The sequence below is a fragment of the Vanellus vanellus genome, assembly GCF_965231255.1.
Source record: "Vanellus vanellus genome assembly, chromosome: 1".
Lineage (NCBI taxonomy): Eukaryota > Metazoa > Chordata > Aves > Charadriiformes > Charadriidae > Vanellus > Vanellus vanellus.
Window position 1 is genome coordinate 197,208,278 of NC_138905.1, and position 16,391 is coordinate 197,224,668.

General features: G+C 42.3%; 1 protein-coding gene across 1 annotated transcript in view; it reads left to right on the forward strand.

Annotated features, from left to right (window-relative positions):
- STARD13 (StAR related lipid transfer domain containing 13) overlaps positions 1 to 16,391 on the forward strand; it is a 314,488-nt gene that overhangs the window by 265,925 nt on the left and 32,172 nt on the right. Inside the window, exons 6-7 of the mRNA XM_082484956.1 lie at positions 13,503 to 13,574; positions 15,589 to 15,670. Of these exons, the coding sequence (XP_082341082.1) occupies positions 13,503 to 13,574; positions 15,589 to 15,670 (154 nt within the window). The remainder of the gene's footprint in view (positions 1 to 13,502; positions 13,575 to 15,588; positions 15,671 to 16,391) is intronic.

Genomic DNA, 16,391 nt, shown 5'->3' on the forward strand with positions numbered 1-16,391 from the left:
CAAGCCTGTAGCGCTGCATGGGGTTGTTGTGACCCAAGTGCAGGACCCAGCACTTGACCTTGTTGAACCTCATACCATTGGCCTCAGCCCATCAATCCAACCTGTCCAGATCCCTCTGTAGAGCCTTCCTACCCTCAAGCAGATCAACAGTCCTGCCTAACTTGGTGTTGTCTGCAAACTTACTGAGGGTGCATTTGATCCCCTCGTCCAGATCATTGATAAAGATATGAGTGTTAAACAGATACACAGTTTGATTTTTAATCATCTCAGAAATAATAGTAATAAAAAAGTAGATATTCATAAATTATGTAAAACTTCATTTTATAGAAACGATTTTTCACTATAGTCTTGAGGCATGATGAAATGTTAATAATGTTGATATAGTTCAATGATAATAATTATGATATGGTCATGAATCAAAAAAGGTCATCTGGGTGTGTAGGTACAGCTTTTGCCTATACTTTTAGGATAATGTCAGCCCTCCTGTTACTGGATTTTATGTAGGTGACAATTTCTTCCAGACTCTGGGGACAACTGACATTCTGCTGCTTGGGGTTTAGTTTTTTCAGAAGAAATACACAGGACATCTTTCTCAATAGGCCCTTTCATGGAAAGAGCTAATAAGGAAACAGTGGGATCTAAAGGCAGATCTGCTTGTAGTGTTAATCAGCTAATAATGACAGATAATACTGATAACACCAGGTGGGAGCTCAGCACTTTGCAATACATTCACTACACACCAGCCCTGGGTTCGGACTTCTGTCTTGAATGTTTGAGCTCTTCTGTATGTACTATATCTTATCAATGTTTCTTGCACTACAAATTACTCATCTCACACAGAACTCCAAAAGAAAGGGCTTTAATCTTAATTTATGATAAACAAGAACTGAGAAGTCTTTTTTGTTAATACATCAAAGTATTATCTCCAAGGGGAGTTAGTTTCATATTAATGCTCAGTGTTTAATATAAATTCACAGCATGAAGACCACCTTAGATGGGTAGAGATTCTCTGATGTATATCTGATTGCCCACATGTAATTTGAACATCTACAGCACATGAAGGGTATAATCAAAGAATAATTAATATGCTGATAAGGAATTACGTTTTGTTCTACTTATCTGCATAATTCAGAGGGAAAGTTTACGATGACAACATCTATATTTTCTGGTATTGTTTACATTTTCACCCAAATTATAACATGAAGTATTCTCCTGCATTCCACAGTGCCTTTCATCTGAGGAGCTCTAGTTACTGTCTGACCAATTAACTTCAGTACCACACACATGCAAACCACGTTGGGTATTGTGGAAAAACTAAGCAAGGCGTTGAAGTCTGAAACTTGACCTCCGGTTTAGGACACTGGATTGAAAACCTTGCCTTCCAGAGGCATTAGATCTCTGTCGTTAATTGGAGTTACGAGTACCCATGAGAGCTGCAACTAATGCTCAGACCAGCACTACGTCCTCTTGGGAGCCCTCTGAATGTCAGGCCACTCCAGAGACCTTGTGCGTCTTGTATGCTGCTTGAATTCCAGCTGTCTGCAAATCTCCCCTAGCCTTGCAAGAGATGACATTTTTCAAAACCTTGCAAGGACAGAGGGTAACTGCAAGCTGCATATAGTGGGGTCCATCTGCTGCTTCCAAATTTGAAGCAGATCTCAAGGGCAGACCACGAGACAAAACACCTTGCACAATTTACATGCACTGAAGAAACATACTTTGTGTACAGATCAAAGAATTTACTGCTCCTGTAATTAAAGTGTTAGTAATCTAATCAAAGAGGTAGTCCAGGTATAAAGATAGTAACACTTAGAATTCCACGTATAAAGTTATGGCAAGTTTCCAGTAGTGGTACAGTTGGAATTGACACATATATACTTCCTATTAGCTATACCTCTCCCTGCTGTTATGCTTACCCTTCCTATGGCTCTCTGGGTCCTAAAATCAATGGTGCTAGTCTTCCTCAAAAAGAAAAGAGGTTTAGAGGAGCTTAGAGCAAGTCCTCATCAGAAATTCTCCACTAGAAATATGATGTTGCTGATAGAGGTTTTTCCCTCCACACAGTTCGGTCACCTTAAAGTTATTTTTACACATTTCTTGAAATAGTCACAAAATCAGAGAATAGTTGAGGTAGGAAGGCACTTCTGGAGGTCCTCTTGTCCGGCCTACCTGCTCAAGCAAGGCCACTTACAGCTGGCTGCCTAGGACCATGTCCAGACAGCTTTTGAGTATCTCCAAGGATGGAGATTCCACCAACTCCGTGAGCAACATATACCAGTGCTATGTCACCCTCACAATAAACAAGTGTTTTCTTATGTTCAGACGGAGCTTCCTGTGTTTCAGTGTGTGCCCATTGCCTGTCACTGGGCACCAGTGAGAAGATCCTGGCTTTGCCCTCTTTGCGCCGTCCCTTCAGATATTTATACACATAGATGAGATTCCCCCAAGACTTCTCTTCCCCAGGTTGAAGAGTCCCAGCTCTCTCAGCCTCTCCTCATCTGTCAGATGCTCCTGTCACTTAATCATCTTTGTAGCCCTGTGCTGGACTCCCCTCGGTAAATCTTGTATCTTCCTTTTACTGGGGAGCCCAGAACTGGACCCAGCGCACCAGATGCGGACTCACCAGCGCTGAGAAGAGGGGAAGGATCGCCTCCCTCGACCTGCTGGCAACACTCCTAATGCAGCCCAGCATGCTGTCTGCCTTCCTTGCCAGAAGGGCACATTGCTGCCTCATGCTCAAGTTGGTGTCCACCAGACCTCCAGGTCCTTTTCTGCATAGCTGCTTTGCAGCCTGTGGGCCACTCGCTTGCTCTTTCACTCTTCAAAAATAGTGATCCAATAGAAGATATGTAACGTGAATATTTACATGAATATATAACATGAACATATAACATGAGTATGTGCATACAGCTACAATGTTTTAATGACTGCTTATTAATAATATCTATTAGTTATGGAACTATCAATGGTACATTGTAAAAATTGTGTTATAGCGCATCTGGGTGGCAAGTGAGCATACACTTGAAGGTTTTCTAGATACCGGTTGGACTCAACATTTCCCTTTTCAATATGAGCTCAGCATCTATTTTGGTCTTCAGGCCACTCTCTGATCTGTAATACGCAGAAGTTTAGGTGCCGACTAGATCTCTCAACTTGGGAACCCGAAGGCAGAAACTCATAAAATAAGAGTTTGTTTTCAAAATTTGGCCCATATAGACTTTATGAGTCACCAGGAGTTTTGGAACAGATCTCAAGGGATGGGATTGTTACCCCTTCTCTACTTATCTGACAATGTTTCTTCCACATTAAAAATACAATATATTTTATATTGGAGCCCTTAAAGACTCGCATTTTCTGGACCTTTATCCAAACACATTTTTCAGTGGACATACAGTGTTCATGTATCAAAGCTCTGTTAATTCTCAAGTCAGCAGTGCTCAGCTTTTGAACGGTGGGCCAAATTGGTGGGAAGGACAGCGTGGTACTGCAGAATGGGTGGGTGGTACTCTGTCCTCCGAATCTGTGCTGAGCCAAGACTCATGGGGGCTGTCAGAAGGGAAGAAAAGGAATATATATCCTAATGGGGAAGGGGGAGGATATGAAGGGAACCAAGCTCTTAATCACTTATGCCCATTAGCAATACCGGAGTATTTTCCTAAGAGTAAAGGGAGGAGAGCCTAGTGTCCTTGTCAGCTCCTAATATATATATATTATTTGGATTTTATCTATCTCATAAATCCCGTTAGTAGTTTCAGCTGGATGGAGTATTCTCCTTGTTTCTTGTCATAAACTGCTGCAGCGTTCTTTTATGCAGCTGCCACATTTCATCCTAATGCAGCTGCATTTCACCCAGGGATGAAGTGATCCCTATATATAACTTTCGCATCAGTTTTTATAACCGTTTAAAGTGCCTCAGGATGAGATGTGGGATGCAAGTTATTGTTTTATTAGTGTCATCACAAAGTGCTGCATTGTACAAATCAATTGTAAGCTAAGAAGAAAAGTGGTTTCGAAGTGATACTTGAAGACAGGGAGAGATTTTGGGGGGGTTAGGGGGGATTTAAAATCCTGTTTCAGGAATTTAAAAGGAAGATGGCAAAAAAAAAGGAAACAAACTAGCATGGAGTAAGGTTGTATAAACTGAGTGGACATGTGGGACAGTCGGTAGCAAAAATGTCAGAGAAATGAATGGCAGAGTTAGTTTTAAGTGACTTTGGAGTGGAAGACATGGAAAGAAAAGGAGAAAGGGAAACCAGGAGAAAATAGAAATGATCATGATGATAAGCAGCAAAGACCTCAAGAGGACACTCAAAGGAGGACCTGAGTGTCTTGTTTTTATCACACGGCTGAGCCATATAACATGGATGTGACTTTTCAGCATCACTTGTTACTATTAAACATCTTTGCTGTGTTATTAGTGTTATGTCTGAGACTTTCAAATGTTAAGACAACTTGGTGTCCAAATCTCATTGGATTCTCATATTTGGGTGTCTGATGGTGCCGAACAACCTGTACCTCAGCAGAGGGAGTTGCTTAGAAGTCTACATAATGGGACAGTTCCCCGGGGAACTTATTTTATGCTAAAGACTCTTAGGGAAAGTCATGGCTGTCTGGAAGGGCAGCTAATTACTCCAAGTTCAGAGTCCCTCAGGTTATTTCTTGCTCCTGAGGTCTTTATGTGTCCCTGTGTCCATCCCTGCTGACTTGTGGTGGTGGCTGTTTCAATGTTCCCTGCAAGTCACCTCTCAGCTTAAAGAGCTTGTGAGGTGAAGCACATTGTGCAAAGGCGTCTTCTACACTGCAAACTGAGTGCTTTCCCTGTTGTTGAGATGCTATTTGCATATCTGCCTTCATGTTATTAGCATAAGTGAAACCATTGTGCTACATACCTAGCTCTCATGACATCTAGATGTAAAAAATGTTAATACAGACACAGCTTTCCCAGACCCGTAAAGTTTCGTGCTTGGTAAACCTGCTATAAATCTCAGGCCTACCAGTTTTGCCAGTAGCCCATTAATTTAGGAAAGGAATTCAGCACAATCCCTTTCACGCAAAGGGGAGTTATGTTCCTAACCTCTTCAAGGAATAACACGCCTTTCTTCTTCTTCTTTCTTCTTCTTTCTTCTTGGGAAATGCAGCCTTGCTCAAGATAAAAGGCTGACAAGAAGTCTCCTATCTGAGCTGTGCAGAATTTGGTTATAGCAGGGAACAAAACAATTGTCATAGTGATTGAAAGAAATGGTTTATATAGTCCCAGACTATGTCTGAGCAATAGAAATGTCAGTAGCTCAGAAGGAGAAGCTATATAAGGGGTCATCGAACCAGGAAAAATTAATCTCATAACAGTGTCTTTAGTTTGGTTTCCTTTAGTCTGTTCTGGAGAATCCTTTCCCAAATCTGTTGGGGTAGTGGCCAGTAGTCAGCTAAGACTCCAGCTCAGTATTGAGCCCACTCACCTCCTGATCCCAGTGTCCTTTGGCAATGAATTGTACAGGTTGCTTTAAAAAAAAACTTTATCAGTTCAGATTGCCTTCCTTCTTTTTCATTCCTCCCTTTTCATTAATCTCCCTGTCCTTGTGCTGCAAGGTAGAGTGAATAGAAGTTCCCAATTTCCTATTTTTGTATTACCCCTGATTTTGTACCCTTTTTATCATAACCCTTCCGTATTCATCTGCTCTCCAAGGTAAACAGTCCCAATCTTTTCATCTCTCAGCATATGAGACTTTTTTTCATGTCCATAAATAATCATGCTTCTCACTTTCAACCTTTCTAGGAAGTCAGAGCATGAATGGACATCATCTGACTATTATTCACTGAGTGTAAAGAATGACACATAAAGAAACTACTCATGAGCTTGAAAGGATCTTTTTTCTATTGACATTTGAATTATATTCAGCCCCAGTAGTTTAAAAGGTCCATATTTTATTGTACTATTACTGGTACCACAATATTCTGCAAAAGCTTAAGGTCTATTAAAATAACGCTTTGACAGCTTTATTTGTTCTTTGCTTGCAAAACATAACCTTGCCCCTAATAGTAATTATATGGCATAATATAAAATAATTCCAATGAAATTCTACTTTTGAAAACCTTATTATCAGGATTTATTGAAGAGTATGCACCATAGTGTAGTAAAATCATAGAAATTCTTTTTATGCTTATGTTTTATTTTATTTATGATATATTTGTACTATAAATGGTAATTTTACTGGTGCATGGTACAATTACCTTTGCATTATTATTGGAAGTCTTCTGGAAAAGTCCTACAGAGTGGAAGGGAATGGGGTAAACCATTAGACCTCTACCTAAACGCATTCCCTCAAATAGAGTTCTCAGGAAATTATGCTAAAAGCCTAAATAATTTCAGAGACACCAATATCCTTTGTACAAAAATTTATGCCGTCCTATAAATAAAACTTTAGAATTTTCCCTTTTAAAGAATTCTGGTGGGTATAATGGAACATGAAAGGTTGTAGAAAATTGTATCCATCTTTATTAAATTGCATGGGACTCTTTCCTTAGGGAATATGAAAAGTTTTTTATTTTTCCATGATCTGCACCAACCTGCTTGCAGTAGTGAAGTGAGATGATAAGCTACTAGTTAAGGTATTAACCCACTCCTTTCAAGCTGTAGATGTGACCCCCTGTTTGCTGTGAATTTCTTATGTGACCTTGGAAAGTCATCTTTTCTCATATTTACCAATATTTTCCCGTTGTTTACAATTTAGCACCTTTACCCTACTTTAGTCTAATTTCTTAGCTCTGAAGTAGCTTTGCAAATGCCATTCAGTGGAAACCTATCAGCATTTTGTGTTATGTAGCAGCTGAGTAACAATGGAGTGATGGGTTTAGGTATCAGAAATTTGGGATTTGTTCTGTCCAGACCAGATTTCTAAAGGGTATTAGTAACTGAGGAGTGACATAGCCATATTTTCATGGGCAGTTGAAGGAGTCAGACACCTAATTCCCACCAACCTTCTCTCTAACCTGCTTATGTACTTCTGAAGTGCTTTAAATCTCCACCTGTAAAATAAGAATAAGAGTTACACAGATAAGCATCCTAAAGACTATGAGATGTAGGGGCAGGAGAGTAACAGCGGCCATTGAACTATCTCAGACTGGGTTGCAAGAAGAAGCTGAAACACACTAGTCCTGTTCTCATACAGCTTCAGCCTGAACTGAACTTTCCTACAGATCCCATCTTCCCTCATGAGTTCCCTTCTGGCAAGACATCAGGGTGGTGACATGGCTTGTTGGTGACATGACAGGAGTGTGGGGCACAAGGGATGCATCAAGACCAGCAAGGCAAGGCTGAAGTTCTCCCACACAGTGTCTACAGATGCCTTGAGCATGCCTCAGGTGTAAGACACGATCAATGTTTCCTCCCCAGGAGGGACCTTTCACAAAGGTCCACAACAGCTCCTGAGACTAAAAGATGTTATTAAACCCAGGGTTGAGCTGAGCCTCCAAACTGACCCTAAAATGCTGGGTAGCTGTTGTTCTGGAAGATGCAGCACAAACTGTCATCCCAACAGTTTTCTTTCTCTTGAAGGAGAGAGTAAGACAAGGACCCAAAGTTAATGGAAATCATAGCATCAGACTAACCACCTGCAAAGCCTGTGAGCTGTAACCAAGCTGTTACTCTGCTCCCAAACATCACTTGCAAGAGTGACACCTATTCTACCTAACAGACCAGCTTGGGATGGCCACTGGAGCTCACCGATGTGGCTGCACAGGAAAATGCACTCTTTTCCAATGACTTCATTAATCATTTTCTCTATCACTCCCAGGTATTTTGTCTTAAGTCTAGTAAATTAGATTTAAGGGGTGAGCAATATAGGGGGAATAAAAAAGTAAGCATAAACAGTGATTTGTTACAGACAGATGAATAATAAAGGTTATCACATAAAGTTGACGTAAACTCAATAGACGGGGTAATTATGTACCTTATTTATTCCAGTTGCTATTTCTTTCACTGCATTGTGCAAAGGGATATTTGAATCTTAAATAAAAAATACAGTTTAAAAGAAAGGGAGAAACACCAAAACAGAAGATGGAAGAGACAGAGGGAGAGTGGCAGAAAGGCAGAAACAAGATGAAATGCTGGTGTCTAGACAGGAAAAGGGAAAGGACTGTAGTCTCTAGGTCTTAGCACTGATATTCGTGGACAGTGATAAGGTCCCAAACTAGCAAATTAATTTACTTACATGATTTTCGCTTGACAGAGCAATTTCCTCCAAACAACTTTTTAGGCAGTTCTCCTGCGTTCTTTCATGTGAGGAAGGACTGTCCCAGTGGTTTGGTTTTATTAGGCTTGTTAAAATGCAGCTACTGTGGACTAAACCAGGACCCTTAGAGGATCTGGGTCGCATCCAACAACAGAGCATTCCTGGTTTCAGGGGGTTAGTTTTCTGCCAGGTTCGAGGGTTGAGCTAGATCTCTGAAGGGTTAGCCAGGAGCTGGTGTGGCACGAAGGGAAGCAGGAGAAGGAGCCAGCTGGCGTGGAGCAGGCTGGGCAGGATATCCTCTTTGGTGGCAACTGTCTGCTGGAGTCTTCCTCTGGTGTTTGGCACCATGAAAGCAGTTTATGAAGAATCAGAGAAAGTGTTGGGAGAGAGAGAAAGACTGCAAGAAATTGTCTCCATTTCAGCCCCAGAATAGTCAGAGCACCCACATCGTCTGTGGGAGACAAGCTCAAACCAGCTAAATACTAGAGATGGACTCAAAGCCAAGTCCCAGCTGTGCTCTGATCATCTAGGTGAACCTGGTTTCCTGGGTGAACCTCTCTCTCCTTATTTCACTTTACTTGCATCCTAAATAAATTAAAAAATGGATCAGAAATTTGCACCTCGATGTCTACCGTGTGATACATGCTTTGGGCTACTGTATCAGTGTCTTTGATAAATAGTTAATTTAATACACAGTGGGACAACTCTAGGAGGAAAGATTAAGACACAATCGCATGGGGGGAGGGGAGAAAGATGGCAGCTGATCAAAGAAATGTGTGCTAAGGTTTTAAGTCCCTGCTTGCATATAGGCACTGAAAGGTTTCGGTGAAGCAGGGGCAACTTCTGGGGGGCCTCTGGGGCGAGATGCGAGGAAGGTCAGCAGCAACATCTGTGTGCAGGAGACTTTGGACATGCCTCCTGGGAAGAGCTGGTGGATGAAGGGGATATGTAGGCCATGAGGAGATCATCACCTCAAGCTCCCCAGAAATGTGGCTGGAGGGCTTTTGCGTGTGTGGATGTCAGTTATATCTCGCTACTGGTAGAAAAGTGAAATGGAAAAGAGAAATTTGTTTCCTGTCAAATTTCAACTAAAAACTGGAAAAAAAACCCTGAGAATTCAACTACTGTGAGACATACTGGTGCTTGTCAATATCGGTGACAGATTATCTAGCCTTAATAATTAATGGTTGTCATTAACTGCTGCCCAAACAATTCGAAAGCAGTAGGTAAATTGTCCCTGACTTCTTTTCCACCAGCAGAGCAGGGCAGTAGTGCATAAGGACAAACCCACCATCGGGTGCACCGGGGTCAGCAGCCTTTTGGTCACACCAAGGGAGATCCTGCTTGTGGGTCAGTGGTGGCTCATATGCCACATGGCTCATGTGGGAGGAGCTGTGGCTCCTGCCAGCCTTGAGCACAAAACTATGAGCCGTGTCCTCTCTAAAATCACTCTTCTCAGCATGATAGCCCTTCTCTGTGCCGTTGACAAGTTGCCTTGGAGCCACCTGTGAACACATGTAGTTTTCCAGGTCTTTCTGGGTTGCAGCAAGACAGTGCAGCTGCTGCAGGCTGGTTCAGACCCCTGCGTTACTTGGGAGCGGAACTGGACCAACACTGCCAAAAGTATTTCTGCAACTCTGCATTGACAACTTCAGTGAGGCCTTTTTGGTCCTGTACTCATCCCTTCTCAAAGAAGTCTTCACTGATGTTTAACTAGCAAGTAACAAAAAGCAAATATTAGAGTGCGTGCACAGAAAGAGAAGGTTAAACTGAGCATCTCAAATTATGTTTTAAGCATTACAATATCCAGTAATGAAAGCATTCGTATTGAATTCTGAACTATAACTTGGATTACATGCCCAGAGCGAGATAATACAAATCACCTTTGGTGTCTGCTGAGGAGTAAACCCTTGGCTGTGCCTTTTCACCCAAACTGCAGGAGTGGCCAAGAGGGGAAGGGCTGGAACATGTGCTTTTAGCCAGTGGAAATACACTCATATGACCAAAGTCATGTTTTTGCCTGGGCCAGCAGCACATTGCACTTCTCCTGCTGTCCTCTGAATAAGACCAAAAAGGAGAGAGAGATAAGAGAGGGAACTGGGCACTAATACATGTCTAAGATGCAGTATCCTGGAAGCTGACTTAGCAACTCTTATTTGAGGGGGAATCTGTTTGTTTGGGATGATCATTTAGAAAATGACAATACTCCCAAAAGATTTCTTCGTGGAGGAGATAGAGTCAAAGATTTGAAAGCAGAAGTTAAGCCATCAATCATTTTTGACTGGTTGCAGTGTGTTACAATCTCTTGAAAAGAAAAGAAAAAAGAAAAGAAAAGAAAAGAAAAGAAAAGAAAAGAAAAGAAAAGAAAAGAAAAGAAAAGAAAAGAAAAGAAAAGAAAAGAAAAGAAAAGAAAAGAAAAGAAAAGAAAAGAAAAGAAAAGAAAAGAGAGAAGAAAAGAAAAGAAAAGAAAAGAAAAGAAAAGAAAAGAAAAGAAAAGAAAAGAAAAGAAAAGAAAAGAAAAGAAAAGAAAAGAAAAAAGAAAAACCAAGAAAAACCAAAAAAACACCCCCCACACCCCTCAAACCCCGATGGGTGAGATTTACTTCTTTGGTTATTCCCTGCAATTATTCACCCATTGCAAACTGAGATTATTTAGATCTCACTTGGGCTGCAGGAAGATTCCTCAGCTCTGAGGAGCCAACTGAGCTCCTCTGAGCAGCCAACTGCAAAAAAACATTGAAATATGATAAGCATATAAGAGCATTAAATGGTAGCATTCTCCATCACCCACAGCCTCTGTTAGTTGTGCTTCCAGGCCAGATGAAGCTAGAATGTACGTACAGCTGTTCTGAGTTGTAAAATACATTTTGAAATGGGATCGATTCATCTGTGTTTCATGAGATTGAATTAAGCAAAAAGAAAAAAAAAATTATAAAGACTTGTCTTTTTTCCAAGCATTTAATAAAAATATTCAGTCTCACTGGAACATAATAGAGATGTGCTTTCAGCACACAGATGTGCAGTAGTGAGAGCCACGTTTTATGTAAGCTGCTCATTCTTCTGCACAGTGTTAAGAACTGAATGTACTTTCATACTCCTTTTTTTGGCCTTGACGTGAACTAATGTCAAAGCAAATGAAGACCTAGTGGTAAATCCTTTTCAGCACTGCTAATGATCGCGGCCATTGCAGAGCTGTTACAGGCTGTCTAATCATCTTTGTGAAATCAGGCTTTTGATATGTAGACCTTGTATTCTGAATTTTGATTTCTGCAACAAAATTTGCTGGCGGGACTCAGTATTTAGAGGAGCAGAAAAGTGTGTAGGTCACATACTGCAGAGTATATTCAAAGCAGGTTTTATGGTGAGCTTCAGTGGGTAAAGTTATTAAGGGTATAATGAGTGATTTGCACAGAATTACATGGGGAAAAATTCACGCCAGCAACTCCTATCTATAAAAATGCATTTTAGTAGAAAGCAGATTTATAACTGATTTTTTTTTTGCATGCACAAGAGCAACTGAGCCTGATTTGCTTTTTTCCAGTTCCATTGCTTGTTTTATACTTAGGGTTTTGTATTTTGGCTGTCCAGATTTTACAACCACAAATGTGCCAAAACCCTTGACTGGTTCCTTCAGGTTGAATAATAAGCAACATAAAATGTCTCGTTTCTTCAACACCTGCACACTCCATTCCTTAGCATTTTGCAAATTTAGGAGCTGCAGATACGTGTTTTGACTTTGATCTTGTAAATCAAAACTGTTCAAGTGGTAGATCCTGATCTAGATCTGGGCAGGACGGAGATGTTGCCCAGGTTTCCCCAGAAACCCACATTTGTCCAAGTGATCCTCTATTTTCAGTTGTTCCTCCAGTTGCTCTGGGAGCAGCTGCACGTGCAGGCAGTGTGGGTGTTGGGCAGAGCCGGACCCGGCACACGGCTTTCCATAAAATAAGCCCATGGAGCTTGGTAAAAATTGAGGTACCATACTGTCCACGTGCATCGGTCATCTCAGAGGTTGGGTGCGTAACTGTGGGTGCGACTGCTGGAGTGCACAAAGTCTGTTTTGCTGGAGACACTTGAAAATGTATCGTCTGTTTTTGTGTAGCTGACATTTATTTACTGCTGCTTTACTAATTGCACCGGGTGGATCTGCCTCTCCTGTGCAAAAAGCTTTAGGTCTTATGTAGTCCCTCTCTTGAACACGATTTTCTTCCATTCCCTCATGCTCACCTATCCCTACTGTCACTCCCAAAATAAAGAGGGACTATTCTCTTGTCCAGCTGATGATTCCCCCGCCTCTTCCATGGGGGTAGGTTACATCTTACCCAGTGAAAGCTGTTTGAAAGGGGAAACCTAGTCCAGCGTCAGCCGTGTCCATACTTCTAAATAGTGGTGAGGCAGGGACAAGGTGACACAGACTGATTCCTCTCCTCACTGCTTAGTACTAGCCTTCTCAAGAAAAGATTTGTCTTGATAGATAACTGAAACAGTCCAGAACAGGCCTGGAAGTGGATTAAAATTAAAGAGCGAGCAGTCTGGGGTCCGGTGCTTGAAGCTCCTGCCTGTATCTATTTTATTTAGCTGCACAGACATACCCGTAGCTGTTTATGTTCCCTCTGTTAGCAGCCACAAGAGAAAAGCATTGTCAGTAGTTGATTTATCCCACCTATTTTAGACAGAACTTTAAGGTAAGGTGAAATGAATCACCCTTTGGAAGTAACGGCGTCTCTATTGACTATGGAGGGAGTCTATATAATGGAGTTCAAATGGCTAAAGGTAGGAAGGGGCACCCTACCTGTGCAACGGCCCTTCAATAACGTGAGACATGCACTGGGGTTTTCCTGGCAGAGCTTTCCGTGGCTTTCACGTGGGATTTTTTACCACAAGAAGTGTCAGAGCAGGAGAAAAGACAGTGCAGGCTCTCTGTGAGCCCATTTCCACCCTGCTTTATCTTCACCTCTCCCCAGCAACTTACCCTTGGGGGAGGATAGGACACAGGACCACAAACCTGGATGAGCGACTTCTCCTGCTGCTTGGAGATGGTTAACACTTCATCCCGGTCACCAAGCGGCTATGCAAACCTCAGGGTCCTGTGGAAGCAGGTGGCTTTCTTTAAGAGACTCTATTTTTTCTGATGCTATAAAAAAATACTTCAGAGTGATGACAGTACTTGTAAGCAACAAAGAGCTACTACCAGTCTCTTTGCTACTTCCTTATAATTAAAAGAACTTCTAATGCAAATTAACAAAGTGTGAACTTTTTTCTCTTTCTGCTCAGAAATTGAAGCAAAGGAAGCGTGTGACTGGTTACGTGCAGCTGGATTTCCCCAATATGCTCAGTTCTATGAGGGTAAGTAGGTTTTTCTCCTCTTTGTGCGGTACTAAAAGTGCACTGGGCCTTTGCCAGGAGAGCTTGTAGTCGGCCAACTCTACATTTGACTGAGTTATGTCCATGGCTGGCTCTTTCACAAAGCCTCAGCTGCTGGAGTCATACCAGTGCCTAAAGAAAAGTAAGATTTTTGCCCTCATAGCCATGGGAAGAAAGAAAAGAGGGACATAGTTTGTGTAAATCTCAAAGGTTAACAAAAGCAAGTACAAAACCCCCAAATATATACGTCTCTCTTTTTTTTAACTTCCTGAACTATGTCTAAAATAAGATTGAAAGCACTGAAAGTTACTGAAAGTTTCAATCTTACTGAAAATAAGATGGAAAACTCTGCAAAGTTACCAAAAGTGAATAATCTGAGCTGCATTTTACATTTGCAAAGCAAGAAAAGCCAATATTTTGGTGCTGACTCAAAGCAAATGGCCATGTCCCCTTCCTAGCTGTAAAGTTCATGCCCAGGGAAGTGGCATCCCCAAGGGCAGGGTGAGTTGTTGCACTGCTGCTGCGTTCAGGAGCAGTTTGGGGACTGGGGCTGGGGTTTTCCTGCTCTCCCTAGCTCAATGCTGACAGGGAAACTGCAGCTGATCCTTCTTTTTCCCAAACTGCATATTCTTTCTGCCAGAGACACGGAGCCAGCTCAGGTCCTCTCAGGCTTATTAGCTGAAGCGCAGCTCCGCCAAACGCCGCTGGACGCCTTCCAGGGTCAGCCTGGGTCTTGAGGCAGCACGGCTCCACGCATGGAGCGATGGCCAAGAAACCTTGTGGGTCAGAGCCAGCTCTGCTGAGAGCTGTCTCAGACACCGTCCATCCCTATGCGTGGGATGGATGAGGACACCTCTGCAGCTTCTGATGGCCAGCTGAGGTCCCTCAAGGCTCAGGTGCTGGCTCCTGACAGGCCACTCAGGTGCCCGGGTGCTGGGAGCACCATGCAGAGATGCTTAAGTGGCTCCTCAGGAGCCAGGTGGGCTCTGTTAAACCCAGCAAGGAGCTAAAACTAATCAGCCTGCCAGACCAAAGCTGACATAGACGTGTGTCTACCACAGTCTCTGAGTGCCCAGTAGTAGCACAAAAGTGTCTGCCTTGTAATCAGAGTATCTTAGATACTGACTCCCCCTGAAAAAGGAGAGCCCACTGCCTGCTGAACCCAAAGGGATGTTCCCTCCAAAAACCAGCCTGTGCTGGGCTCCCACAGTTCCCATACAGTCAATATGCCCTCTAGACAGTCTGAGTCTTGGAAAACAAGGTCCTTTTTACAGGCATCTGTTATGTCAGTCTTAAGCGCTAGTGTCTGGAACTGCTGGCTGTAGTTCCTGTACCCCAGCGTCCTGCTGCGGTACCTAAGCATGGCAGAGCAGTCTGGAGAGCAGCCACAGCGCTGGAACCCGTCCCACCGTTATGCATCCCACTAATGTGTTGCAGCCATGTCACTTTTCATTACAAATGTCAGCTTCCAGCACACTAGTCTGGCTTTTTAGCTAATGCTGGGGGGTTATAATTCAGCTTTTTTTTTTGTCTCGGTTACTCGAGTAACCCTTTGTCTGAAATGGTTGTTAGTGGGAGTTGTGTTAAAAGCACAAACTGCAGAACATTTATGTTACGTGGGAAAAGTCTGTCTAGCAAATAATTCGTTAACTCACTGCAATGGGAATGGAGAACCTTGTTGCTCATGTGGATAAAGAAAGTGTGTTGGTAATTCTCTGATCTTAGTCATTTTTGCTAGGCGCTAGAACAAACAGCTAGCAATTGAGTATCTTGTTAAAGCCCAAATAAAATGATCTCGCTGTCTCTTTGGTGCACAGGACATTCAACTATATTTTTAAGAGAAAAAAAAATAATAAAGTGACTGAAAAGGGAACCAGAGCTGAGTGGAATATGTCATATTTCAGTGAGCAAGCGCATGCAAAGCATTTTAGATGTAAGCAATGTGTTTTCATTTGAATAGCAAGCAGTCATCTTAATATTGTGTCTCCTTTTATAGACTCCCAGTTTCCCATTGACATTGCTGCAGTAAAGAAAGATCATGATTTTCTTGACAAGGACCTTGTAGAACCTCTTTGCAGGTAAAGAACACCTAAAGTTTCTTTTCTGATAATTTAAAAACATGAGCTGATTTGTTATCGTTAGCATAGCCACAGAAGCAGCAGCAGAGATGTTTGCTTTTCCACGTGAATTAAGCAATGATATCTATAATGATACCATTCTGAATGCATTTCTCTTACGGAAAATCCTGCAGTAGGACCCACTGCACTCACAGAAAACATCACATGATTTAAGAAGACCCAAATCCAATGGATTTGAAGCACCTGCCTTTTAGGAAAGAACTAGCAGTAGCACAAGCAAAACCTGAATAAATGAAGGAGTCACATTTGCGTTGCACATTAAGAACTCTTATGCCCCAGCACGGCAGAAAAGACGAAACTTCATTGCACAGAATTCAGCAAGTACTTTCTCTGGCAGCAGACGTGGTTTTCATGCTGCCGTGATTCCCTCGATACTCTCCTTTTGGCACCAGTAACAGAAGTGGGACCAGAACCCCACAGAACTACGGCTGCTACAACTAATCCCTGGTTTGCCCCTCCCAGAGGGCTTGTGTTTGCTGTTTTTCTGGCTTTTTATACTCTGCCTGTGACGAATATACCGTATTGCATTGCCCAAGTACTGTCCCCCAGGACCCAAGAAGCAGCAATTCTGTGGTAGTTTTGCAAAACCACATTGCGGAGGCATTGTTCCCCTCATCTTTCTCCTGCGCTCAGCTCAAGCTGGGTTCTGCTCCTCTCCTCT